At 35.6% G+C, this 27,249-nt stretch overlaps 1 protein-coding gene across 1 annotated transcript in view; it reads right to left on the reverse strand.

The window, feature by feature from the left end:
• Window positions 1-27,249, reverse strand: part of MALRD1 (MAM and LDL receptor class A domain containing 1) — a 240,940-nt gene that overhangs the window by 156,046 nt on the left and 57,645 nt on the right. Inside the window, exons 14-20 of the mRNA XM_032092895.1 lie at window positions 26,963-27,115; window positions 26,711-26,816; window positions 25,038-25,405; window positions 23,058-23,470; window positions 8,867-8,954; window positions 5,963-6,139; window positions 3,493-3,670 (exon numbers count right to left, since the gene is read on the reverse strand). Coding sequence (XP_031948786.1) covers window positions 3,493-3,670; window positions 5,963-6,139; window positions 8,867-8,954; window positions 23,058-23,470; window positions 25,038-25,405; window positions 26,711-26,816; window positions 26,963-27,115 — 1,483 coding nt within the window. The remainder of the gene's footprint in view (window positions 1-3,492; window positions 3,671-5,962; window positions 6,140-8,866; window positions 8,955-23,057; window positions 23,471-25,037; window positions 25,406-26,710; window positions 26,817-26,962; window positions 27,116-27,249) is intronic.

Here is a 27,249-nt window from a genome sequence, read left to right on the forward strand (position 1 = left end):
TTCTCTTTCTTTGTACAAAATTAGGTCTGATTAAATTATGATTACTTGCACTGAAATAATATGACATCATCCTGCAAATAATTTCTGGCCATTATCTTATTCTTAAAAGTAAATGGTATTATTTAAGTTAGACAAACAAGGAAAAAGAAACCAACAACAAACAAACAAAAAAAACCCCAAGCAAACAAGTAAAACCATATATACAATACTTAATATTTTTTCTCCTATTTTGAAGTTCTTAGACTCTCAAATTTAAAGCATTTCTTGATAGTTGAAAAAACTGCTCGGCTTAAGTATATTACTTAAAAACTTTAATTTTGCCTGATTTTCCTGTCCTGAATTCTGATAATGATTGTCTGAAAAGCAGACACAAAAGCAAGACACATGGGTTAAAAATATGTTCATCAGGGGAGCTATTTACACAGCAATAATTATCATGTCAGCTTAGAATTTTATTTCTGCATCCATTTTTGGTTTGATTCATTAGATTTGGTGCACGAATTATCATGTCAATTAAGTGACTACAAAGTTTTCAATTAACAGTTGTACCCAAATATCATTAATAATGTCAAAGAATTTGCTACATCCCTATCCAGATTCTTTAAAAAGGAAATAAACTGATAGACTTATCCATTTGCTGGTGTCAACTCTGTACACTTGTTTAAGCCTACACAAACTGCTACTTTTACTGTTATAGCTTTTCTAAACCAATCTGCAATAGAGAATTCCATTTGCTAAGTATAGAAACATGTCACAGGAGCTCTACATTCATACATGAATATTGGTCTTTTCCGTGCACAGCGCCAATGCCTCCTAGTCCTTTGTAGAACACACAACTGACTTTTTCTAGCTCAAGCCAGGGACTGTCTATCTCAAGCCAGGCTCCCATGGCAAACTCCCAAAATGGCTTCTAATCCTCCAGCCTTTGGTTTATATATACACATACAAGCTGTTCTCACTATTTCCAAAGTAATTACTTTCACTTAATTAATGTAATTACAGCTTTAAAGACTCACACCTCCACCTCACAATTCACCAGTCTACATGTGGCTAGCCCAAGTACTTATTCTGGGGAAGCAGATGGTTTGAGTCCAAGTATTCACATGTATTTTTGCTGAAAGAACTCATTGTAAGCTGCACTGCCAGCTACTCTTGAATCAGGATGAATCCAAACATTTCTATATGTAGTCATGCATATTTTATTTTAATTTGTAAACATACAAGATTACAGTAACACAGCTTGCCTCATCTAACTCCATGGAAGTTTGGGGAAAATGGATGAGAAAATAAAACTAAATGTTGCAGGGTTTTAATTCCACAAAACTGCTGCTCTGCATCTCCTGTTGTAATTTGGAAGGATCTATTTTCTGTACTTCTCTATAGACCAATAAACAAGGGGAAGGGGGAAACCATAGAACCAAACTGCATCTCATGTGAGACACCACAAGAGAAATACATTACAGAGTTGCCTGAAAACTGCAATCTCTATGGATCATTTACTTTCTCTTTTCATCAGTCCTTTTCAATATACTGTTTGTTGCATTAAACCCTGAAAATATGTTGAAAACCAGTAATACAATTCCATGTATCACTGTGCCAATTCAAACCTATAGTGGAAAGGTCGTGAGAGGATTTACTGAGTACACATACAGGGCTGGTATTGGCTAATATATAACAATTAAAGAGCAGTCAATGAAAGATTTGACAGCTAATTTATTGTAAACAGTTGCTCTTTTTTATGGAATATACTTCCTTTTCACACGAGACCGAGAAACAACTAGGTAGCATTGCAATTCTTTGCTATTGTTGAATGATTTTTTCTGGATTTGGTATTGTTGTTTTGGGATTTTTGTAAAAATGCAGTAATTTTAATGAAGTGCACAGTGAAACTAACATATTGAGCTCATTCTTTAATAGTGAGAATTCAGGCTGATTAAATGCAATATAATGTAATTTGAAACAAGTTAGTAGCAATATAGCAAAGACTTTGTTGGAGTGGTCTTAATTTAAAGACCATCTCTGCACTCTATGGGCTATTGTCACAGGAAGTAAACATATGTGTCACTAGAACCAGGCAAGTATTTTTCTGTTCAGAATAAATACACTGCACAGAAATTTTCTTATTAATGAAGTTGTATTACATTGAAAATTGTTTGTACTCAATACATTTGCTAGTTATCTGTAGGAGTTTTTTATCAATAAATCTTACTGTTACTTTTAACTGGATTAATGCATCTTTTTAAAACACATTTCTTACTTAATAAAAAAAAAACAAAAACAAACCTCACACATTTAAAACCAAAGGTGCATGCAGAAAACTTAAGTTTTGTTCCTTGAGATAAATGAAAGGAGTATCTTCCAGGGAGCTAGTACCTATCTTAAGCAATCTACCTAGAATGCAATGTTAATTTACAAATCTTCACTGAGAGAATAGAAGTATTTTACATTTTAATATGAGGTGATATAATTTACCAGAAAAATGGTAAAATCAAAATAAATGGTAAATAAAATATCAACTAAACTGAAGTTAGCTCTAACTACAGTAGTTTTGAACTGCATTAGTCAAATATTAAATGACTGCAGGATTCACAAGACCTATTGTGTTAACTTGTACTGCCCATCCGTGGGTAAAACTGCTGGGATAAGAGCAATAGCTAACAACGATAATTAACAATAACAATAACAATAACAATAACAAAACTGGTAGCAATAGCTTACAACTAACCATAGCTAGTAAGGTAGAAAAATGAGCATAAATTAGTTGTGTGAAGAAAGACTATTTGAGAAGGTATTCACCTAAAACTGATCAAGAGGATGACCACCGTGAACTAAATTAGTACCAAATTAATTACAAAGCCAGATTTCAAAGGAGAAGTCAGCTTGAAAAGAAGTGTAAAAGTAGGATGAGAATTTTTAGTAGCAGGGATTGATAACGCAGTGCAAAGAGCAGTGCCCAACATCTGTTTTTGACATGCCAGAGGTCATCTTGCTGATGCCACAACCACTGCAGAGACCAGACAGAGCACCACCCCCACTGGATGCTGCCAACAGCCTGCAGCCAACTGCTGGGCTGGGAGTTCGGCATGCTACAAGGAGGGTGATTTCTCATGGCATGTGTACACATAAAGCTGGAGCAGCCATGTCTTCCAAACTTGCTTTCCCGTAAGTGGGAACATGCTTGTACTCCACATATCCTGTGGGAGGAGTACACATGTGCTTCTCTGAATGGGGATGTACTGAATCTTTTGGGAATTACTTATAGAAAGGTGTTTAGTAATTTTTATCTGCTTATTAATGTTTTTTTATTTTGATTCATCTGTAGTATTGATCCTGCATACCTACTTCACTGGTTGTCAGTTAATTATGTGTCATTATTAAATCAGTAAACTGTTTCTGTATTGTAAATGGAACAGTTTTTCCCCTAGACAATCTGTATGTGGTTAAGATCACACATTCTAGAAGAGACTCGAGCACCTGAAAAAATGTACTCACGTAGTATGATCAGTTAATGGGCAGTGTTGTTCTTGCTCAGGGTAGAGATTTGCTCCTCTTCCAAGTTGCCACTTGAATGTGTTTGTGATATGTATGGAATAGTTTCTTGACATCTGTTCCAAGGCTGGTTGATGCCATCCACACAGGCCTTTATCTTCGAAGTCACAGACTTCCATAACTTTAGAGATTAACAGTGATTACTTATGTTTATATAAAAATTGAAAATTTTTAACTCATGTTACAATACAAAAAGCAACATATAGATAAAACGCATTCAATTCATAGTATCTGTGAATACTTACACATTACTAACATGCATAGTTTTTTCCTTATAGATAAAACATGAATTATATATGTTCTCCTCTATTAGACAGATTCTAGTTTTGGGAATACACCAATTTATTTGCACCACAGTATCTACCTTCATATGCGTTCTGACCAGCTTTCAGCTCATTCTAATAATCTGCCATATAATATACATGGAAATTTATGTAAAATTCATCAGCCAAGAATCTGTGAGCTGCTGTATGGTTCTGTCTCCAGTCCTGTAGGCTGATGACATTAGCAAACCATTATAAATTGTGTACAAAGTCCATGCCCAAAGTTCTAAAAAAACCCCAAAACAAAACAAAGCAGTTCTCACAAAACTTGAAAGTTACATAAAAATGCATCTATTTGGTATTGGTGTCAAATACTGAATTGTTGTCTTACTAAATAAATATGCAACTGCCTTTCAATGACTTTTTGCTTCCTGAGCAACTGGACAAGAAAAGTGAGCTCACTACTGATCCTCCTTAGGGTAAAGAAACCAATTTATTTTCCATTTCTGCTATGAATATTTATTCTCCAGCACATGATCCAAGTTGAGTCTAGTCACTCTCCAGAACTTTGGAACAGATTATTACGCTTACGTGACTTTTTTGAGACTTGTGCGAGGAAAATGAGAATTTATTTTAACCCATAAACCCATACAAAATGCTGCATCGAGAAATCATAGTTTGTTGGTAGACTGTGCCTGATACTTCTTTCCTTGAAGGCTAAAAATGGTAGACTAAAGAGAGAGTGAGTTTTGATTTACAGCTTGTATATCCTCACAAAGGAAGCAAACTGCAGGCAGTGTGATCTCATGAGTTGCCCATATGAAGATTTGTGATGTTTCATGAGAATGATGAGTTGCATTAAATGCATATTCCCCTTTTTAACATGCTTTGTAAACATTATATGTAAAGTGCCTCTGAGAAAGATAACACCTTCCTGTGACCATATTTCTGTTTCAGTCAGGATGTTTTTAAGTCCTAGTCCAGCGTTGTCTTTTAAGTGATAAATTCCCATCTTAGTGATGGGAGACCTCAGACAGAGCAAATATGTAAAGGTGTAGTCTCCACAGTATTTATCTTGCTTAGAAGGAAAAGATGTTTTGTAAGATAATGTAAATTTCTGAGGAGAGAAATAATCAGAGGGCTCTGCATTTATTTCTCAGGGCCAGATTTCAAAGGCTGGTGTTTTTTCACACTATAGGAAACTACCCAGTGATACTTAAACATCAGATTCATTTCTTCCAGTTATTCCCACATAAGAAATAGACATAGGGAGTGAAGGATGCTTTTCCTCACTGAGTCCTCAGCCTTGAGAGAGGTGACTGAATTCCCTACACTTTGTGTAATGAATTCAGAGTTTTCATTTTCAGTGACAATAGTCTTGCTTGCAAAGGATGATGAGGTCACTGTCTCTAGATGTCTGTCCCCCACATTAACTGTCTTCAGTAGATAGTTCTTTCAAGTACTGTTCTTTGAGGCAAAAGGAAGTCATTAACAGCTTCTAAAATGCTACAGTGTGAACTGCTGCAACTCAGAAGCAACAGACAATTGCCTTAGATCTTTACGGACATCATATGCGGACCTTGTCCATTTTTCCACTTACAGCATTCCCATAAGACTAACAGCTTTACAGGCTGGAACTCACTTCTGTGTGGAGTAGGGTGAATTTCACAATAGTTGCTGCTGCTGAAACAATTTGGTGTAAAAAAATCCCCAACAGCCAAACAAGCAAATGAAACCCATACTTATTGAAGTGGGTAAGAAGTGGATCCAGTTCTCCCAGACATCCACCCCGAACATGAAACTCTAAAGTTATTCTCTCTTCCAGTCTAGACTAGTGAACATTTTAAGAAACTATGCTCACTTAAAATTGTCATGTATAGTTATCAATCATTAGGGAGCTGAGGATTCCTTCTCCTGCCATATTTCAGCAGTTACTTGAATTGAAACGTTGAGTCTGAATCAGAAGGCAGAAAGTGCATTACATCACACATTATTAAGAGCAAACTGCTATTATTTTTCTGGGGAAAATCACATTAAAATAACATCTAGGTGCTAATATCAAATTGCAAAGATAAGATAGAACTGCTGAAGCAACGTGTTTAAGACACAAAACTAGTAAGGTAGCAAAGAACATCATCTATTCCACTCACCACAAGCTGACTCATCAGACTTATCAGAGCAGTCAGGTCTAAAATCACACTTCTGGATCATCTGGATGCAGTGGCCAGAGGCTCTGCAGACAAACTCCTTCTCTGTGCAGTTGTTCATGGGGAGTGTGGCAGGAACTGAAGTTGCTGAAGTACTTGTAGAAATAGTGGGCAAATTTCCTTTGAAAAAGGAGCCAAAAGAACATTGAGCACCTGGACTAAGGCACTCCAGCTTCATAATGGTTTCTCCCCTTGCCGCTCCCACCCTTTTCCAGGGTATAGCTTAATGGAAACATGCCGGGACAGTTGAGTTGAGCTCAGCAGGAACTGAATTGGAGCTGTCCTCAGTGGAAAGCACTAGTTTTGTCACACCATCCATATAATCTTTGACACTTGCAGGAATTTATTTACACCTCTTGCCTGTCTTTCAAATTTGGATTAACCCAGTGAATCACTTCAAAAAACTGATGCCAAGACTCACCAAGCAACCACGGAAACTGATTTTCTCAGTGAACCAAGGCTAACAGATTATTCCGATGATAATGGGGTTTTTTAACATGTTGATTACTACAAGTGACTGTGGAAATTACTATGTAACCTTCTTACCTTGTAAATTTATCCATGAAAAAAATTATTTTCTCATTAGAGAAATTATTCTGAGGTCACCACCTTGTTCCACCACCTCCTTTATGTTTCATTCAAACTCATTACCACTTCTTGCAAATCATCTTTTTTTGTCCTCCTATTCTTTAAAATGCACCTTTCTTCAAACTTACTCTCTTTTCTTGAAAACCTTTGCTATTATTGTCCATAAAATGAATTTTCATCATAAAACTCCTTTTTAAAATTTAATAATTTATTACATTTTTAGCTGTAGTGCACAATGCACCTGAGCAATACACCTGAGTTAATTAAAAAGTATGCATGAAGACTTTTTATATTAAATGTGTCTGGGATAGCAAGGAATTTCTTTTTTTTTTTTTACCCTTGAAGGCTGGAGCAATAATACTGATAATAAATTACCCATTTCTATTTTGTAGGGTAAATAGAAAATCTATGACATTAAATAAATTATATTCCAGTCAAATGAATGATACTCCCATAATGTCCTAAAACTCAAACAAAAGACTTAGGGGAAGGAATGTTCTGAAGGAAGAATTGTATTAATTGATAAATCTATCTACAACTCATAATAATAGCAAGGACCTTATTGGTCAGAAATTTTTAAATATAAATGCCACATTCAAGCCTCTGCTCCTGATAAGCTGAAATGGAAGAAGAAATTTTGAAGTACCCTAGCCTTCGCCACACGTGAAAAGAAAGGAGGACCTGATACTGCCTCTATTTTGAAACAATTAATTTTCTATACTTTATTAAACACCATTTTGTCCAGAGCAAGCATCACTGAATAGCCTTTGATTAGGGCATTCAAATGATGTATTGAAGCAGTACATTCAAGATTCAAAAGATTCAACATCTTCAATGTTACTTATGGGAGACTTTACCACCAAGCTGTCAAAACCATCTCTCCCTGTCAGTACTTGGTCACTTAAAGTGGAGCAAGAGCAACTGGGCAGTGCTTGATTCTAGTGCACAGGGACAGGGGAACCCTGCTTTTTCAGCCTGATCCCACTTGTGTTAAATATGGTGGAATATGCCACAGCTGTTGTCTGTTTTGCAGGCTATTCGCACAGTCTCTCTGACTGTTTTTTGGTTGTTGGGATACTTTTATGACATGGAGGAGATAAAATAAAGGCAGGACCCTGGACTGTCTCAAAAATTGCTCTCAACACTTAAAATATTTTCAGTATATACATAACACAAAACCTGATTCCTGTCCACCATTATACTTGACTATTTTATCTTTCCACACAATGAGCTTTTCTTTGTTTAGTTATTAACTTTGAAACTCTGACCCTCAATAATTTCCAAATTTCTTGTTTATTTTGAAAGTTTTCTTCCTAACTAATTTAAAAATATTTAGGTGTTTTCTGATTAGTTCTTTTAAGATTATTTCCCCTGAATATAAGTCACGGTACATTAACTATTTACAAAAAGCCTTTATATCCAAAATGTTATAATAACAGCTTTACGCTGTATAAGTACGGTAAAACATTAGATAATTATCTGCAAAAGAAATACCATACACATTTGATATTCCTAGTAGAACCAATTATATCTACAAGAAATTTTTGGAGTGGCAGAACAAAACTCATCTGCACTAGGGTGTATATATGAAGTGCTAGGATACTAATATTCAGACACTGTTTTAAACTGTTTGCTGCTCTACAGCCCTGTCATGACTTTACAGCAACTGTCACACCATATATAACCCTGCAATGCCTGCTGCCGCTAACAGCAGCCCTCTTAAAATCCCTTCTGTGATGACCTCTGGATCTCGAGTCTGGTGTCTTGAAGTACATGTATTTTGGGATATAATATTTTACAATTCTGTAGACATTGTACTACCCATAGTAACAATGACTTTTGATGACAGGTTGCTCTATCACCTGAATTACTTTTGTGCTGTCACGTGAGAGCAATTGGCACAGTAAGTATCTTAGGAATTATTGGGGTGGAAAGCTGTATCAAACTGAATAGGATGAATAAAAGTTCAGTTCATTTACACACAGATGAGTTTCTTTTACCTTTTAGGAATAAAAATCTCAAAGAGTATGGAAGCGGCACACTTCTCACTAAGGGTCTCTTTTGGACCTTACATGCACAGCAGAAACTATTTTGTGCTGATGCCTGGATATGAGGGTCTGAGAAGCAGGGAAACAAGTCTGGATGTCCTTGTCAGGCATAGTCACAGTTTAATCTGGTTTATACTTTTCTAGTAGCAATATTTTCAAATGACAGCAATCAATCAGCTCACAGGTCAGAGATGTGCACTTCAGCTCTTACCATTGTAAAGAGTACAGCCCAGAAAAGACACATCATCAAGTCCAATGTCTCCAGTGAAACCATCTCCTACGGTACCTTTCATCAAAATCTAGGAAAACACAAATTACAAAAGCATTTTTCAGTGTATAGTAGACTTCCACTTCTCATTAAATATTTCTTACAAATTGATAGAGGAGTCATTTGCTGTGTTTCACACTTAAAATGAGATTAAATTTATTCTAGGGGATATATTCTATTTAATGACAATTTATGAAAGAGACTAATTATTATCAGCTTTCACTGGTGGTCACATTAATCACAGTGAACCATAACAGCATGGTTGACTTTACAATGGTGCAAATGCACTGAAACATCACTGTGATATAAAATGATGGCAAGACATTATCATAAGTGGCATGTTATGATTACCTCCTTTGGTATTTATTGCAATGACATTAATCATGATTAAATATAGTATAAATATAGTATCATTCATTTGAATAAATTATAGACTCTTATGCAAACTCCTGTATGATGAAAACAATTAGGCAGGTAAGAAATGATCTATGGAACCTTTTAAAGAAAAATATTCTACCATTTCATTAGAGTTGTCAATGCTATATTTGTTTCATTATTGTCTACTGCCAATGAATGGGAGAAGTTAGTGCTTGTGAATACTTTCTGGAAGACTACATAAACTTCCTGTCTTCTGTCTGTTGCTGAGTGATAAATATCCAGCAGGTGATTAGTGAAAGATTTGGTGAGAATATTCTTAGTCTGAATAATTAATAAATCCCTATTTTTAAAAATAATAAAGCCTTCTCGAGCACACACTTTGAAAAAAGGTAAATGTACGTTTTTGCTCATCCAGTGGAATTCAAACACTGTTATTTCTTCACCATTGTTTTAAATACTTATTTCACATACTACACACACACATTCAGCTTCTGAAATGCTGTATAAAATTTCTAATGTATTCTTTCAGTTTTTTCCTCACTTCAGTATAAAATTCCTACATAGGAATGAAGTATAAATAATGGCAAAAATATGACAATAGTGCTTCAGAATTCTTTTAGTTCTAATATTTTTGTTGTAATTTATTTATGTGCAATTTTATTTGTAAAGAAAGGTTATGATGAACAAGAACCATTTTTCATATGATATGTACACAGAGCTTTTAAGCATCACACTTGAAATTTATTACTTAAAAGATGCAAGAAATGGCCTTAACCTTTTAAAAGTAAAATAATATCAGTCTGGATATGTTATCACTGACAAATTAGTTTCTGTTATTTTGACGTTGCATGTGAATTTTAGATTTATTACGGATGCTGACATCATCAGAGTAAATAAAAATGATTACACTTCATTTATATATTACATACATTAGATAAAATAAATGAGTATGCTACAAGAAGATGGATATATGTCCCATACTATGGATATGCTCCAGATGGGTAATTTTAGACAAAATATATTTAATGTGAATGACGACAGTAAATGACAGCATTGCTTTTTATTGCTCTCATGTCAGTATGGGATTCTTATTTTTCCCTCAGAATACCCACAAATATTCTTTAATATTACCCCAGTCTTTTGGGTTTTTTAGATTAAAATAGGGACAGTGCTACAGTACTGATACCAAAAGCAATAAAATGGTTAGAAACAGGAAACAGGACAACCCAAACAATCTATTATTTGGAAATATCATGCAAGGAAATTTATTATTCCAAAATGACAAATCTCCTTCCAGTGTAATTTTGACTGGCAAACACACAGCAGTTAAAATATAATTTTCAGTTTTCAAAGTATGAATGACTATCCAATTGCAATTAATTACTTATTAATTACCTCAAATTCAGACAAAGAGGCAGTGAGTTTGTTTACTTACACAATTATTACTAAGACAAACCCCAATACCCTTGCAACTACATTAATTTTCCATGGGATTGGTTTGTGCACTGGTGGATATCACTGCTGGATGTTCAAGGAGCTTTTCTCCCCAAAGCTGCCTGTGCCCATATCCCCAGCCCTGACAGTCACAGGGGCTGAGGACATCCTTATGTAGCATCTTCCACCAACATTTCCCTTAAGAAAATTGCACTCTTACACCTTTAGCAGGAATATTTTTAGAAAGGGATTAAAAATATCCAAATATAGAAGTGACAGGACAAAGTTCTCTAGGGGGAATTAAATTGAGAATACCTCTATATTGTTATGATGATGATTATGATTGATTTGATTAAAATCTCCCCACCCAAATTGTTTTTTCTTCATTTATGCACTTGGGGAGTCCAATATTTTGACAAAAAGCATGAACTCATTAGCAACACAGAAAACGTAACAGCGGTGTAAGTATACACTTAGAACTGAAAATAAGACCAATTTATGAGTTTAGGGCCTTGATACAGAGCATAATTTCTCTGCAGCTGTGGTTAAACTTTGACCACTTAAATTAATTTGCCAGCTGTAATTCTGCAAGCTTCATAAGATACTGTTTTATTAAACAACTTCCTGGAAATTCACACCACATTTATTATTTGAATGAGAATAAATAGTCCCAATTTCACATTTTCAGAAGTCTAAGATCCAGACTCAATGAAATCTGTAAAGGTGTCAAAAGGCATTCAACATAAAGAAAAGAGGGGAAAAAGCCCAGCTCAATGACAGCAGACTGGATTAGAACGAAACTCTCTATACATAAAAGGAATGATCCTGTAAGATTTTGAACAAAATAGGCTTTTGAAGAGTGAAGTAACATTATGACAAGTGTGAATAGAGAAACTACAATGGGTAATATTGTTCTGTACAAATGTTCAGTTTTTATAGTGATGCTCATTTCTGTCACTAGCCAATGCCCACTGAAGGTTACCAAAATAAAACCTTAATTTCTATACAAGCATAGTTTAAGATTGAATGGAATTAATTTCAAAACCTGTGGTATATTCAAAATTCGGAGGGTTTCTGAATGCATAGGAAATAGTGATATTAGTTCTAATGTATTTAACTTGTAATTTAGACAAACTATCTCAGGTATCGCAGGAGGTGTCAACAGTGTTATTTATTTATTTTATTGGTAGTTAGAGCATGCTATTTTGATTAGGTTTCTACAATGATTTCCAGCAAGAAATCATGTGATTTGGTTTGAACAGGAAAGAACAACACACAAATAACTGACAAAACACTTTGTCTTTTTAAAAGACTTTTGTTGTAACTTACTGAAAGCAAATTAATACACATTTCACTGCATATCTCTGAAGTAAACTAACCCGATGTTGTAATGCTAGGGATAAATAAAGAAAATGATATGATTTATATATATATATAATGCTGGTTTGGCCAAATTTAGAAATATATCCTCTGAGAGAAGGCAGGTCACCACCCCTCTCCCACCAGGTTTGGGAAAAATAAATTTTCTTCAAAGGAAAGTGAAAGAGATAAAAACTATAAAAAACTATTTATTTAACAAACACACGGGAAAAGGAAAATAATGCTAAATAATAAAATCTTTCACTGTGGAGAAAAAAACCTGGGAAAGTGTGCAAGTCCTCCCTTTGGTCTCCTTGGACCTGGGGCTTGGCCCAGGGCCAGGCCCTCTGTGCTCGGTGGAAAGTCCTCCTGATGTGCTCTGATATTGAAACAGTCCAGTGGAAAAGGGAGAAAATCCGAAATTCCAGGGAAGGAAAAAAGTTCAACTCTCAGTCTCTCTCCAGAGAAAAAGAAACTGAACCACTGGCCAGAAAACTGACTCGGGGAGCCACAAGCCGGGTGCCTCCTCCCTCCCCTGCCGCAGATGGAAAAACAACGCTATCTCTGTGTGACCTTGAACAAGCTGCAAACTGCTTTGAAAAAGTTTTGCTCAGTTTTTCCTTCCCCCTCTCAGGCTCAGTTTAGAGGCATAGAAAGGCACAGGAATTAATTTCTGGGCATAGGGCAGCAATATGAGATACACATCATAAAGTCACCCCAAGACAAATAACTTTTCATCAAAAAAGCAACAAACTCCTTATGAGGTGATGGAACTTTTGTAATTACAGACAAAGGTCAAGCCACAGAACCAAGCTTCAGAGCTCCTTTTTATTAAAATATTTTCAACTAATGATCCTGTCACAAGTCATGTCATAAGTCTTCACTGTAGAATGATTTTTTTTAAGAATTCATGAACATATTCCTATAATTTCTCAAGAAGTACATTAAAAGGGAAACTGTTTTTCATGAGAACACAATTCTCTCAGAAATATTTTGATTTAAAAAAAAATCTGAGAAATTTAGATTTAATTTTGAATTTTTGAGCAGTTATTAATTCATGTCAAATAAGATATTGATGGCTTTGATGAGTCCAAACATAGTATTTTATTCCTTCTTGGCTTTGTTTCTCTGCTTCCTCAGCTGCCATCAAAGGAGTAGGCACTGTGGACTTGAGACTATTCCCCCAATCTCTCATCTAGATGTCCAGTGGTTGCATCCCGTCTACGTGGCACTGAACTGTTCCTCTGTACCTTCTGTGACACTCTTTCTTTTGGGAAAAAAAAAATGGGTGCCTGGGTTGTCACAGTGTGTTCCAGCTTTCAGAGCTGTTCAGTGCCACATGGAACCCTTCTGCCCCCAAAAGCAAGCACAAGTGGAGACCAGGCATCAGCTTCTGGAAAGATTATCAACACTGGGTCACCACATCATTTTAATTATACCGATTGAAAAGCTCAAGATCACACTGCCCTTCTTCAAAGCTCATCAGCCCCTTTCGTTCATGACCATTGAAAATGCTCTAGAAATTAATGTCTCAAGACTTCAAAAGTTGACATACAGTCCTTTCACACAGGTGTCCAAATGAATTGTTACCAACACCCTTAAGGTTACACACACCAAATATGAAAAATCTTGCGTCAAATATTTGATGTTTTACAGTGATTGGTTTTATAAGATAGTGAAAAACCCTAGTTCTAGTTCAGTAAAGCACTTTATCACACTTCACTATAAGCTTGTGAACCCTCATGCTGATTTATGATGTTTTACACAGCATTTCTCTAAAGTGCAGGCATGAATCACATTTCTATCCTGTTTTAGACTATTCAGTTATATTGGTGGGATTAATAACTACGTATTCTGGGAGTCTTTACTTTGCTGTGTTAAGGCCACAAAATTTCATTCAAGAGAAAAGACCCTGTTGTCACTCTGTAATATTAGCACTGGAAGAATTATTGCAGAAGTACTATATGTCAGTGCCTAAAAATTTCTGGTTTTACATATAAAACAACATGATTAGCCTGCCCACTTGGGAAACATCTATATAGCAATTATAATTAGGAAGCTATATCTAAACCAGCTTAAGTTCATGGTTAGTTTTTACTTAATCTACAAGGATATACAAAGTCTTCTTTCTTTTCTCCCAACCATAGTTTCCTTCACATTTTATAGATAAGAAAAAAACCCCAAAACTGCAAAAAAATAACAAACGGAAAACCCACCACAACTCTGTCTGTCTGAGTTACTGTATCAAATACCTGGGACTTATGGTCCTGAAAGAAGTGTTCCACATTGATCATGATGACTTGTTATGACCTGAGTACTTCTGTCCCTCCCTTCTGTACAGTAGAGCATGTCAAGATATAATGGGCTACATAAAGGCATTTCCACATCTCTGTGTAGGGAAGCCTGAATTGGGTTGAATGGAGAGACTTGTATCTGACCTATGCAGTGCTTACTGATAAGGCAATTCATCCATGCTGAGATAAGGAGCATCCTAAGAGGAGACACTCATTGATTTCTTTTCAATGCTTATGAAAACATTTGTGGTAACAGTGAATTATCTTTTCAGCAGCAAATGCTAGTGAGCAAAGGGATCACTATTAGACCTTTTGCCTACAGATACGGACCTTTCCTGACCCAAAGGATTTTTCCTGACTTAGCTATACAGAATTTCTTAGCTATACAGAAATACTAACTTCCCCAAGTAAGAAAACAATAACATAGGGATATCACTGGAACATGTGAGCTGACACGAAATACTGTCTTCATTACAATTAATGAGAGTTTTGATATATACTTCAGTGGGGGTAGAATTTCTACATTGTTTCATAATTCTGCTATAAGCATACTCAATAAACAGAAAGATTATAAATTTTTTTTAAAACTCCCTGCTTGATATCAAGCATAGAAGTACATAAGGAAATTTAATTAAATCTTCAATGAAATACAGCTTTCCTGTAATCTTCCTGTTACATTTTCAAAGATGGCTTCTAGATCCAGTTAAGGCATGAGATAAAAGTCACTAACATTTTTCGTTTCCTTGCAGTTATCCAAGTCTCATTTTCCTGTTCAGCAGTTGCTGATAAGTAATAAAATAATATCAATAGGAAATGTGAAACATTACTCTTAATTTTCAGGAAAGCAAAACTCCTATCTTACATGATGCCCCTCAAGTTCAAATGGCCCAACACAGTTTCTCAGTGGGCTGTGGGTTTCTGAAAGATGGTGAAAACCTTTCATGACTTTGGGTTTTAAAGTGGGCATATTTAAATACATATTTAAATAAATATTTAAAATGTGGGCAGAACTTTAAAGTTCAGTAGTGAATAGAAAGGCTATTTTTACTTTTTGTGATTTCCTTTGAGCAGCCTACATGTAAATAGGGAAAAAAGGTAAAAAAACCCACCCCGGCCCCCTTGTCCTCTCCCTTCTCAAGAAAAAACAAATTGCAAGGAAATGACAGATATGAAATTAAGATTACAATTTCCACTGGAAAAGGCATTATTAAAGACAGATTAGAAATTCTTATTCTTGGTCCTCTTTGTGCACATACTGTGACTTGACAACATCATGACAAGTCTTCCACAGCGTATCAATAAAACAATAGCACAAAGAATAAACTATTTCTATTTTTAGAGTCAGTTATATTTTCATGGTATTAAGTATTCTGATAGCACTGAAAAAAGGCCACTATCTTTCCCAAAGACCTGAACTAAGCCCATGAAATTTTCTCTGAAGGTTTGTACAATATATTTTCCTGACTTCTCATGTGACTTGTTTCCACAGTTTTCTATGCTCTGAAGTCCATGTACCAAAAATGATAAAACTGATGTTTAGGAATGAGACTTTTATTAAAACTCATGCTCCTTTTTCGCCTTCGAATATACTGCATTGCACCACACACATTTTCAATATGAAAATATTGAAATCGGTACTTTGCTTCATACTGTAGGTATTGAATGGTCTCCACTAAAGTTCACCACCAACCACAAAGTCTTGAGGTTGTTTTTCACCCCTTCCCACAAGTGCCCTGGTTCCCACATTGTCCACACTACATATATATTGTTTCTGGCCTAGATTGTGGACTAGTCAGGAAACCTGAGCAAGAGTTGTCCAAACTAGAGCCTATACAAGTTCTGCTTGACATATTAACATGAAATTGACATGAGATATGTCATCTTTTGTTCCTGGCCCGCTTGATGCTGGTCATGAGGATGGCACATGGTGGAGAGCTTAGATCATACAAGTGCAAGAATTAGAGCTGCCATACCAAAGGCATTGACACTCCAACAGGACAGATATTGAGTAATCCACGATTCGGCCTGACATCAGTGACCTCTGGCTGCAACAGTTCACAGACACCCTGAAACCATCTCTGCACATCACAACTGCCAGGACACATCCTAAAAAGGCATGAGTGTTAAATAACAGTAACAGAGCAAACTTTTTGGGTTTGGGTATATGGTTATTGTATTTGTTTGGTTGTTTGGTTGGGTTTCTTTCCTTTTTGTTTAAATAGCTTGCAGAATTGCGTAGGCTTTGCCCTGGGCTTCATACAAAAAGTGTTGCCAGCCAGCCAAGGGAGGTGACTGTGCTGCTCTGCTCCACTCTGGCGAGCCCACACCTGGAGTGCTGCATCCAGCTCTGGATTCCCCAGCATAATAACGACATGGACCTGTTTAAGAGTAGGTCTAGAGGAAGGCTGCAAAATCTGGTCAGAGCACTGGAACATCTCTCCTATTGAAACATCTCTCCTACGAAGACAGTATGAAAGATTTGAATTTAGAGAAAAGAAGGATCTGTGGAGACCTTATGGCAGCATTTCAATACTTAAAGCTGGGTCATAAGAAAGATTGAGAGAGACTTTTTACCAAGGATTATACTGACAGGACAAGGGGCAATGATTTTAAATTGAAAGAGAAGAGATTTAGATTGGACATAAAGAAGAAATTTTTTGCAACAATGGGGAGAAATGTGCTAGTCAGGTTGGATGAGAATTTAAGCAATATTTTATCTAGTGCAAATGTCTCTTCCCAATCCAGTGCATTTGGATATTTAAAGGTCCATATTAGCCAATTAATAAAGACTTACTCCAGAGCCAACTACATAGCAAACTTTGTAGGTTTGCCTGAAACCACAGGCTGTACAATACCACACTGAAAACAAAAATGAGAAGGATGACTATAAACAGACTAGAAACTAACATCACAATGTAAATATAAAGCCCAAAGAGTACCATGCAACATGGAAACATGTATCAGGGATGAAAGAAGCCATCACACAGATCAAAGAAGAATAGTCAGAAAAAGAGCTACTGAGATGAAGCAAATATGTGTGGATATCCATTTATTTGAAGTAGTATTGGAGGAGAAAGAAGCAACAAAAGCAAATGGTAACATTTAAAGGACAGTAAAAAAAAAAAAAGAAAAAGAAAGAATTCCTGAATACTAATCCCAGCAGATTATTAGGGGAAGTACAAAGGATAAGAGTAGGAGAAGGAAGATGAGGAATGATAAATTGAAAATTGAAATTGAAGCTGTTTTTTGAGTGGAAATCCATGCTGACTAAATCTTTGTGTGGAAATTACTAGCAGGGAATGGATCAAAAGCAGTAACATAAAAATGGTCACAAGTGGGTATTAGAGGTGTAATAAATGTCTTAGATAAGTCCTTGATAAATTCAGAGCTGCTTCAACACCAGATTTTAATGAAAAATATGTATCCGACCAACTAAATATTAACAAACTCCTGCTGGTATGTCAAAACACGCTGAAATGAGGCCCTGAAGAAGGAAGCAAGTAGACAATCAAATCAAGGCAGAAGGCTAACAACACTTGACAATAATAAACCTGGTTCAATAAAGGTGAAAGTGACTGCAGAAAATCTGAAATCACAGTTAGAATATCAAAAAGAGTGAGCCTCCCAATGCACCAAAAGCTCTGTGCAGCACCGAGCCTCACAGCATGAGCACAGATGCACGGTGGCAGGGTCGGCCAACCAGCCAACTGCAGCGTGTGTCTCCCCACGGACTGCTGCCACATCCACAGCAAGAGCAAACCCAGCGTGCACTGGTTCCACCCAGACTCTCAGCAGGATATCACAGGTGAGAGGTTCGTAGCCGCATTACTGTGCTACTAGCCCTTAACAGACATTTCTTCTGATAATTTGCCAAGTTACTTACTGATTTCATTTGAAGTTTCTTGCATCCAAAACATCCCTCAGCAATGAACTGCACAATAGACCCTCCTAAAATACTACTTCCTTTTGCTTGGATTGTGTTACTTAGTGATTTCACAGAATACCTCTCATTCTCTGTATTCAGAAAAATCACTAAAAATCTTTCTCTATGAAGCTTCTTTGTGACACTGTTGATTAGATGTTTCTCTGCTAAATCTCAAGCATCTCTTTTTCTAAAGTGAACACAGTTTACCCAAGTGCTCTAGAAAGCATCAAACAAAACATTTCCACTTCTTTTCTTTTTTTCCCCAGTTTAATGTTACAAAAATATGGGTAAATGCACGACTACATTGATTTGTTTTCTTTCTTCCTGTGCTTTCCACACTAGGAAATAATACTTCTCCTTGGGACAATGAAGAGAAATGCACACTCTTCCAGAGAAGTTGCATGTAAAAAAGTTTGGTTGAGTTTGGTAAGCTCCGTGTTCTGGAATACACCAGTAGAAGTCCAGAATTTTAACCCAATGTTTATCAATTAATGATTAGAGATGATTGAAAAATTCACACAAGTTTGTCTACAAAAGAATTGATGATACAAGCCCCACTGAAAATTTCTCTCTGAGGGGCTGTGAAATGGGATACAAGATCTAAAACTCGCAATTTCCATAGTTTTGATGCTTGTTATGTAGGAAAAAAAAATTTTCTTACTTGAAGGATATTATAGCAAACAAAGAAGACTAGTAAGTCATTATCTTGTCCCAAATTGGTAAAAAGGGCATTTAGTTTACTGTAAGTCTTCTCATATTATTCATGTATGAAATATAATTATCACCAGTAGAAATGCACAAAAGAAAGACATTACATTCTGAGACCACACAAATTGCCACACTGGTCTCTTTTTGTTTGAAACAGAACCCCAACTCACTATAACAATAGTTTGTAAAATGGAATTACACCAAAAATTCCATTTACCACTAGAATTCTGAGTCTTTCATTACAGAAATGGCTGTTGAGGTGATGTTGTTGATCAACCCACTCTTTTCTCAGAAAAGTAATTGCAAGAAACAGCAAGAATTGCAGAAATAAGAGTCATTTTTGTGATGCTGTTTCGCTTATTACATAGAAGATCATCAGAATTCCCAAAGAACAATTGCTATCTCATCTCACTGAGGAATGAAAAGAGTAGAGGGTGAAAAAGCAGAACAGCTTATGTGATTGTAACCTAACCCGCTTAGTATTTTATGCATGGTTTTTAGCCCTTCCTATCTCTCTTGACAAGATGAACAGTAACAGCCTGGATGTAAATGATGTATGTGCACTACATATGGATTTGACACCAAACTGATATGTCAAAGTCATGCTAAAAAACATAATACAAGAAGTACCTGTATAGTACAAAAAGATAGCACAACAGATAATAAAAATAGCAGTTGGAAAAATAAGGTTGTTTTATATTTGTGTTGTAATGCTTTTCTAGATTCATAGCAAATGTATCATTCTAATTTTCAATCAATATTCTATTCCTTTCTAAGCTAATACCTAACTGATAAAAAGATTAAAATGATTATAGTGAAATTTTTTTGTTTATTTTTCTTTACTACTTGTAAAATAGGGAAATATCAAATGCATTTTATATCTACTTAATTGCAACATTATTCTCCTGATTTTGGTCCTTATCTTTCACACTTAAGTGGAAAAACCTTTATATCTGAAGGAACAAGGAAGATTTTATATATGATACTCAGAATACTAAAACTTTTAGTAATGATACCAAATATAGCATTAATAGTTAACCATGTACTTAAACAGTGTACTTGCACTTTTAAATTTCATAAGAGCCAATGAAGAAAAAGCAAAACTTATCTTTATAAACTCATCACAAAAGGATGATAGACTCCCTTATGTATAACTTAGATTTTGAAGTATCAAAATCTATAACAATCTTTGTTTACAGAGATAAACATAGTTTGCAGATTAGCAAAAAGTGAATAACTGTATCGGGGGTAAAGATAATGATTCTTTTTTAACAATGTGTTTTGCAATATAGTAAAGTTGCCCTAAGTCTCTTAAGACAGACATGGAAGGTATGTGATTTATAGCATGATGAAAAGGAGACTACAGTGTCCAAAAGGATTGAGATACAGAATTTTGCCATTTTTCACATATCATCATTTCCTTTTCTGGATCATCAGAAATCTGAATGAATAGAGCAAGCTAAGAGAGCAAAATTTTTCTGAAATGTTGAAATAGAATCTTTGCACTTTGTTCTGAGAAGAAACTATTTTAGATGCGATTATTCCAAGGAAGATAAAAGCAAACACTATTCATCATCAATATGACTAGGTTACCACGGAGAGAATCTTATTTTACTACCTTTTCAAGTGTTTATCTAAAAACATGTAGGTAAACTTCTCAGGATGAAAATAAATGCAGATCAAGTAAAGAGACAAGGACACTCAACAGTGGGGTTTTCTCATGTTGAAACAAGTATCTCATATAATTAAAAGGAATAGTTTATAAGAAATTTATTTTTAACTTGAATTTTTCCAACTAAAAGAAATTTATAATTTCTTGCCAATAATATCCTTTGCAGAGGAAGAGAAATGAGATCAATAAAGCTGCAAAATTTTTATAAGCATGTGTATTTGGGACCATTTTTACTACTTGTCCATAGTAGTATTTGACAGAGGTGCTTAATTTTGTCTCAGAAAACTGCATTCCTTTCAATTAAATAATTTAGCTCTTAATTTACCTTTTCCTCATCCAGCTACTTCCATTGTTCTCACTGATGTCATATTTAACACTCTGGTGTAAAACATCTGATGGAACAGCAGCAAATGTCACCATGGTTTAATGGAAGCTAGAACAAAGCTGTCCAGACAAAATTAAGATTCTGAGGCTTACTGGGAGCTGGTGTGAGCCAAGGGAGTCTGCTATTGCCTTTGGGTTTCTGCCAGAGCATTCACTTAAAGGGCCTATAGTTTCATACCTGTAGAGTTCTAAACTTTCAAAATTGAATCTGTCTTTCAAGAGGTTCTCAAATGCCTTTCTTTGCTGCTTTGAACTTTTGGCTGAAAATTCCTGCTTTTCGTAGGAGTTGGTGTATAGGCACAATTGTTTATATACTCCCAAAGTTGGCTTCCCATGCTTAGCAAATAAACTGAAAATGTGAATTTGAGGGATTTCCTATTTATAGTGATTATTTCTTGGAATGTGGTAAACAAATGACCTACTTACATAGTGAGGGAAGAGGAAGAGGAGATAGATGTATGATTATCTCATACATTTAGAGGAGAAAAAAATCAAAATTAAGGTCTGACTGACAAAGAGATCAGCACTTGGCAACTTAGTAGAAACAGAACATGACTTGCTCTCTTCAAAACTTCTGAGTGTGGAAGTGTTGTAGGTTGTGACAAGGCAAGCTCCATTATAACATACACAATACACAATAATGAACATTAGTCCTTGAACTCTTTCTTCAGAACAATCAAACTTACACCTCATGCTCCTCAAAAATGACTATGAGAAACAAAACTACATCAAAATAATATAAGATCTTTGAAATTCCCTGCACAGAACTGGACAAGTACAACAGAGAACCCTACAACATTAACATGTGAAAAACATCTCAGTTACTGAATAGACCTTCCTAACTCTCAGGGGGTCAAATACAGGATATGTAGGTTTATAGCTCTTTAAATAAACTACTAAACATAGAAGGGGAGGGGAAGGGAGGGGAGAGGAGGGGAGGGGAAGGGAGGGGAGAGAAGGGGAGGGGAAGGGGAAGGGGAAGGGGAAGGGGAAGAGGAAGGCGAAGGGGAAGGGGAAGGGGAAAGGGAAGGGGAAGGGAAAGGGAAGCTAAGGGAAGGGGGGGAAGGAGGCTTCGATAGCATTATGTTTATATGCCTTCATATTTCTACAAAATATCTTGACAGAAAACGAACACTCTCCTTCCAGGTGCCTCTTTGCATCCACAGTAATATTAATGCCTTTTCCTCCAAAGAGGAGAAAACTTCTCTGTACTTAAAAATAGTGTTTTGGGAAATAAACATGAACAATCTAAAGAAAATATTGCACTATATCAGATTTAAAAGGAAGGTGGAAGATGTTTCTTTTTATAATATGGTGGGAGGGAGAGGGGGTTGTTAATTTTATGACCAGTTGACAATCAAGCGAACTAATGTCTCCTCAAATAACCCAGCAGAATATCCCACTGGAACAAACAGATCACACACAGTGAAAGATAAATAATAGATACAATATTTAAAAGATGAGAAAATAAGTCAATATTTATAGCTGTAACTTATTATAATCCTATCTTTCTCCAAATGATTTTTGACTCTTAGTCTAAGCCAGCAGCCAAATATTTTGAATTGATGTATTTACTGGCATTATATAATTAAAGGTTAATTTGTAACTCTTGAAAAGTAAGGCAGAGCAGAGGATATTCTTTTGAACAGTCTTTACATTAATGAATCAAGCTGTTTTGCAGTAGATTTGGATAAGATTTTTTCACCAAATCCTTGAAAAATAAAACCAGTATGTATTTTAAATAACACATATTCAAAACATTAAAATTAAGCAGTTTAGGGGGAAAAGTTAATGTAACAACAGGAACAAAAACATTTCACATATTTCCTCAAAAAACCCGACAAACAATTTAAAATTGTTTGATTGGACAATAGTTTGATCAGACAGTTACAAATAGCTTTGAGATTGTGTGGTCATTTATATACTCTCAGTGTTTTACGATGCAGCAAATAAGCACTTCACAACCTAGACGGATCATACCTGAAATGGCTTAGAACTGCTGATGAAGAGTGTCTGTCTGATCCATCTGTTTTCTTGATTTCCAAACTTGTACCACAACAGCCATCCCTTAGTATTATTCACAGTTCTTTGGAAGACTGACAGCTTATAAACTTCTTTTCCAAACATATGATAATGAAAGCGGAAAACACAGGTTCCATTGCCAGAAGGGTTGAAAAGAGGACTAAGCAAAACTGCTTTATCTTGGAATTGGCGTGGCTCAGAGGATTCCAGGTAAAGGTAGTGTCCTCTGGCTGTGCCTGTCGTGTGATCCTTTAATGGGCCTGTATTAACTGTGGGGGTTGGACCCTGGATTCTGATCCAGTCAAAGTCATCCTCTACATCCTGCTCCCAATTGCACAGCCCATTCTCAAAGTTACACTGTAGGTCAGGGTCTGAAATGTAAACAGAACAGACCGTCAAAAATAAAAAACCAGTATCAAAAGGGGATAGTGATTTAATATACTTTTTTTATCCTTACAAAAATTTATTTCTAATGTATAGAAAAAATGCATATCTACTTCTCCTTGAAGACATTCCCCTCTGAAGGATATATGTACACTTGTCTGTACATAAAAAAATTATTTTCAATATTATCTTTCAATATATATCTGTCAAATTGTACTTAATTTACTGAATAAACAGAACTGTGAAAAAATTATCCATGTTATTAATTTTTATGTACTATTAAAATTAAAGACTGTAAAGTTCTTTAACTGAAAGTGAACAGATCAACAGAGGTTAATTAGATGAAACAAACCACACCATACTGTCTTGTAGGTATGTGTGATAAGTGATCTAATGTATTTTTGCATGGGAGATGTAGTCCTAAAAACACGTTGTGGTCTAGGTCTTTATTATCCTCAATAATATTAACACGATAGCTTTATCAAGGCTAAATCAAAGAGTTTATAACAGAACTGTGCTTTTTTAATTTGACACCAAGGCAAAATATATTGATTACTTCTAATATTAAACAATAAAATGTGTCAGAGGTCGTGAACTTGCATTCCAACTTTGCATCTGCTTTTCATAAGCAGTAACTGAGATTATAACAATTTTTTTTAATTGAGCTGTTGCATTTAATGATGTTTAAAACTTCATCTCAAATCTTATTGTAGACCTCAAAATGGGTTATAAAGAGGATAGACATTCCACAAGCAGAAAAACTAAGACAAGATGGAAAGCCTTCACTTTCTTTTAAATTTAGAGCAGTTGATATTCAGCAAATATTACTGTAGATAGATATCACCTCAAGCATGTAAGGTGCCCCCTGTTTCTCAAACTGATTGTGATTTGCATAATTTAGTTACCTCAGGAAGTGATAAAGCAAATGCTAGTTAATTTTATTTTATATTAATGTTCTTGAGTTCTTAAAATTGATGAATGCATGCTTCAGGGGAAAAACCATCAACAGCACCCTTCAGCACTCAAGGTGAATGTCAAAAATTTGAATGACTCATAGCTTTCCTCAGTACTTTCAAGTTCTTTCTTTGGGGTGGACAAATATGTCCAACATGACTCCTATCTTTGGCATAGATATTTTAACATATTATTTGATAGGTAGAGTATAGGTACTAAGAAGAGGCAGGACATACACCTCTCAGTCCATCAGTACACCTTTTGCTGTACTTCTGTCAGTAAAATCAAAGATATCACGTTGACCCAAAACAACTGTCAGACTTTAAATCCTCTCTTTTAAAATAAACTTGTAATGAATGGTCGTGTTTTACCCAAGTTAAAGAAATAGAATTGTTTTTGATAAAGGAGATTGAATTCCGTTTACCCTCAGTTGTAGCTCATCATATGCATTTAAGTTTAAAATTATCATTCTGTTTCATCACTAACTGTATTCAGTGGAATCATTACTGGCTGTAGCAATTCTGCACTCTTTCTGTCCAGGGATGAATTGGAAAGTCAATTTTTGTGTGGCATAAGTAAGCAATAGTGGAAAGTACTTACTACAGCTGTCTTCATCCGATCCATCCCCACAGTCATCCACAAGATCACAGACCAATAAACTGTCAATACACGCTTTTGTGTCTCTGCACCAGAAGTGATTTGGACCTTCACAATTTAATGCTGGAGGCGGGAGAGCACAGTTTTCAAATCTAATATCATCAATGGCTGAGACACCCTCATAAAAACCCAGACTGATTTTATCAAGTGAAAATTGGAAAGGATGTGGAAGGCGTCCAAGCTGAATGACTGCCTTCAACCATTGATTTCCCTCATTGTAATACGTCCTCCAAAGGACAGTAGGCTGTTTCAGCCCATCCACAATCAATTGCAGCTCTGCTGCCCCAACTGACTGTCCGTAATTGTAATACCTAAAATGATAAAAATAAGAATGTTAAGCGGACAAGTGATGAAAATGGACATCAGTTACAATGACCAGTACCTTTTCTGTTATATCTCTGTGATACATAGGAAGTCCACAGTGCCCGTAATTCCATCCATTTTCTGAATGATGGTAGGATAGACTGCTATCAGTCTAGGCCTCGTTTCAAGAATTGAAAATTTTGAGAGAAGAAGTATACTTCATTAAATTGAAACTCATAACTGAAGAGACACATTTCCTTTCATATTAAGCAACACTGCTCACTCAGGTGTGTAATGTCTTTTTATAAATGTAATTCAGTACATAATTGTAAAGTTTCAAGAAGGAAAACCAGAACACTTACCAAATGCATAAGCATGCCTTCTATCTATGTTAGTTATTGTTAACATGTTGCCTTCTCCAACATTTAAAGCTATTAAATACTTAGGTTGGCAATTGTACAACAAAACTGGAAGCAGAAGCAGATATACAACCAACAACTTGTAATGTCCAACTTCAAGTCATGAATCTCAGATAAAAAGACAATTCCACTTCCTATGGCAGATGTATATGACCTCACTGAGACAAACTGCACTTAATAACACCAAGGTCAGGCCAAATCCTTAATTAAACAGTAGCACCAATTTGGCCATAGTAAACAAATTATCACAGTTATATTTTTTTTGTCCATCTTTGACAAGTTTGCACAAACACTGAGAAGACAATTACTAAAGATGTTTGTTTGGGTTTGATGGTTGATTTTTTGTTGTGTGTGTTTTTGGGGGTTTTTTGTTTGGTTTTTTTTTGTTTTGTTTTGTTTTTATATTTGTTTTGTTTTCGGGTTTTTTTCTGTGTATATAAAAAAGAGAAGGGAAAGCAAAGAACCAGTTATTGTGCTGGGACTTTTAATTAAAAATGATGACATCTACTTTTGGATACTGTAAGTGACTCCAGGACCTACTAGATTTTTCAATGCTTTCTTTTTCTCGAAAAAAATCCACATATTTAAATTTACTTAACTAAAGAATTGTTAGGAAAAAGACTGTGGTAGTTGCCCACATATATGCAGGCACAATCATTTACTGTAATTTTGCTCAGAGCCTGAAAACAAAGTCATGTCATGTTTCTGTTTTATTCTCCAAGCGCTTCATGTTATATCTGCATATTGTTCACAATGAAGACTCTATGCTGACAGAATAAAATTAAATAAATTCTTCAGAGAAAGATGTATCTATTTCAGACTATAACTTCAATTTCAGTCCAAGAGAAACAATGTGAGATGATCCAGGAATTTTAAATGTAAATTATTCCTTACCAAAAGGACAGTGTGCAATTTGATCCAGTTTGCCTGAACTTTGGGCTTCGTAGCCGAGCTATTTGTGAAATGCTGCTGCTGTTCTTCAGAATGAACATAAAATGACCTGTTAAAACAGAAAACAACTTTTTAGGCTGAAGAAATAAAGGGTTTCTGAAGGTTTTTAAAGCATTCATGGCCTCCACTTAAAATCTGTTTTAAGAGATGGTTTATCTATTCCACTTCTCTGTTTCTAGGCCTGGCTTGTCTTACCTTCAGGTTTGTTATAGGTGTGATCCCATGGAGGGGCTTGCTTCTGAAATGCGGGTGGAAGAGCACTGCTGGAACTTCTTACCCAGTCAAATTCATCTGCATTTACAGTTTCAATCCAGCCACAGCTCTCTCTTTCAAAGTCACATACAGCAGCTGGAATAAAGAATGAGACATTTCATTTCTATACCAAACATTACTAAATGAGCTTTGCAGTATGAAGAGCAAATAAAATGTTTCTAATATGTCACCAATATTCTAGAAATAAGTCCAGGAAAGGGGTATGGAGA

Source organism: Corvus moneduloides, chromosome 1 (assembly GCF_009650955.1).
Source record: "Corvus moneduloides isolate bCorMon1 chromosome 1, bCorMon1.pri, whole genome shotgun sequence".
NCBI lineage: Eukaryota > Metazoa > Chordata > Aves > Passeriformes > Corvidae > Corvus > Corvus moneduloides.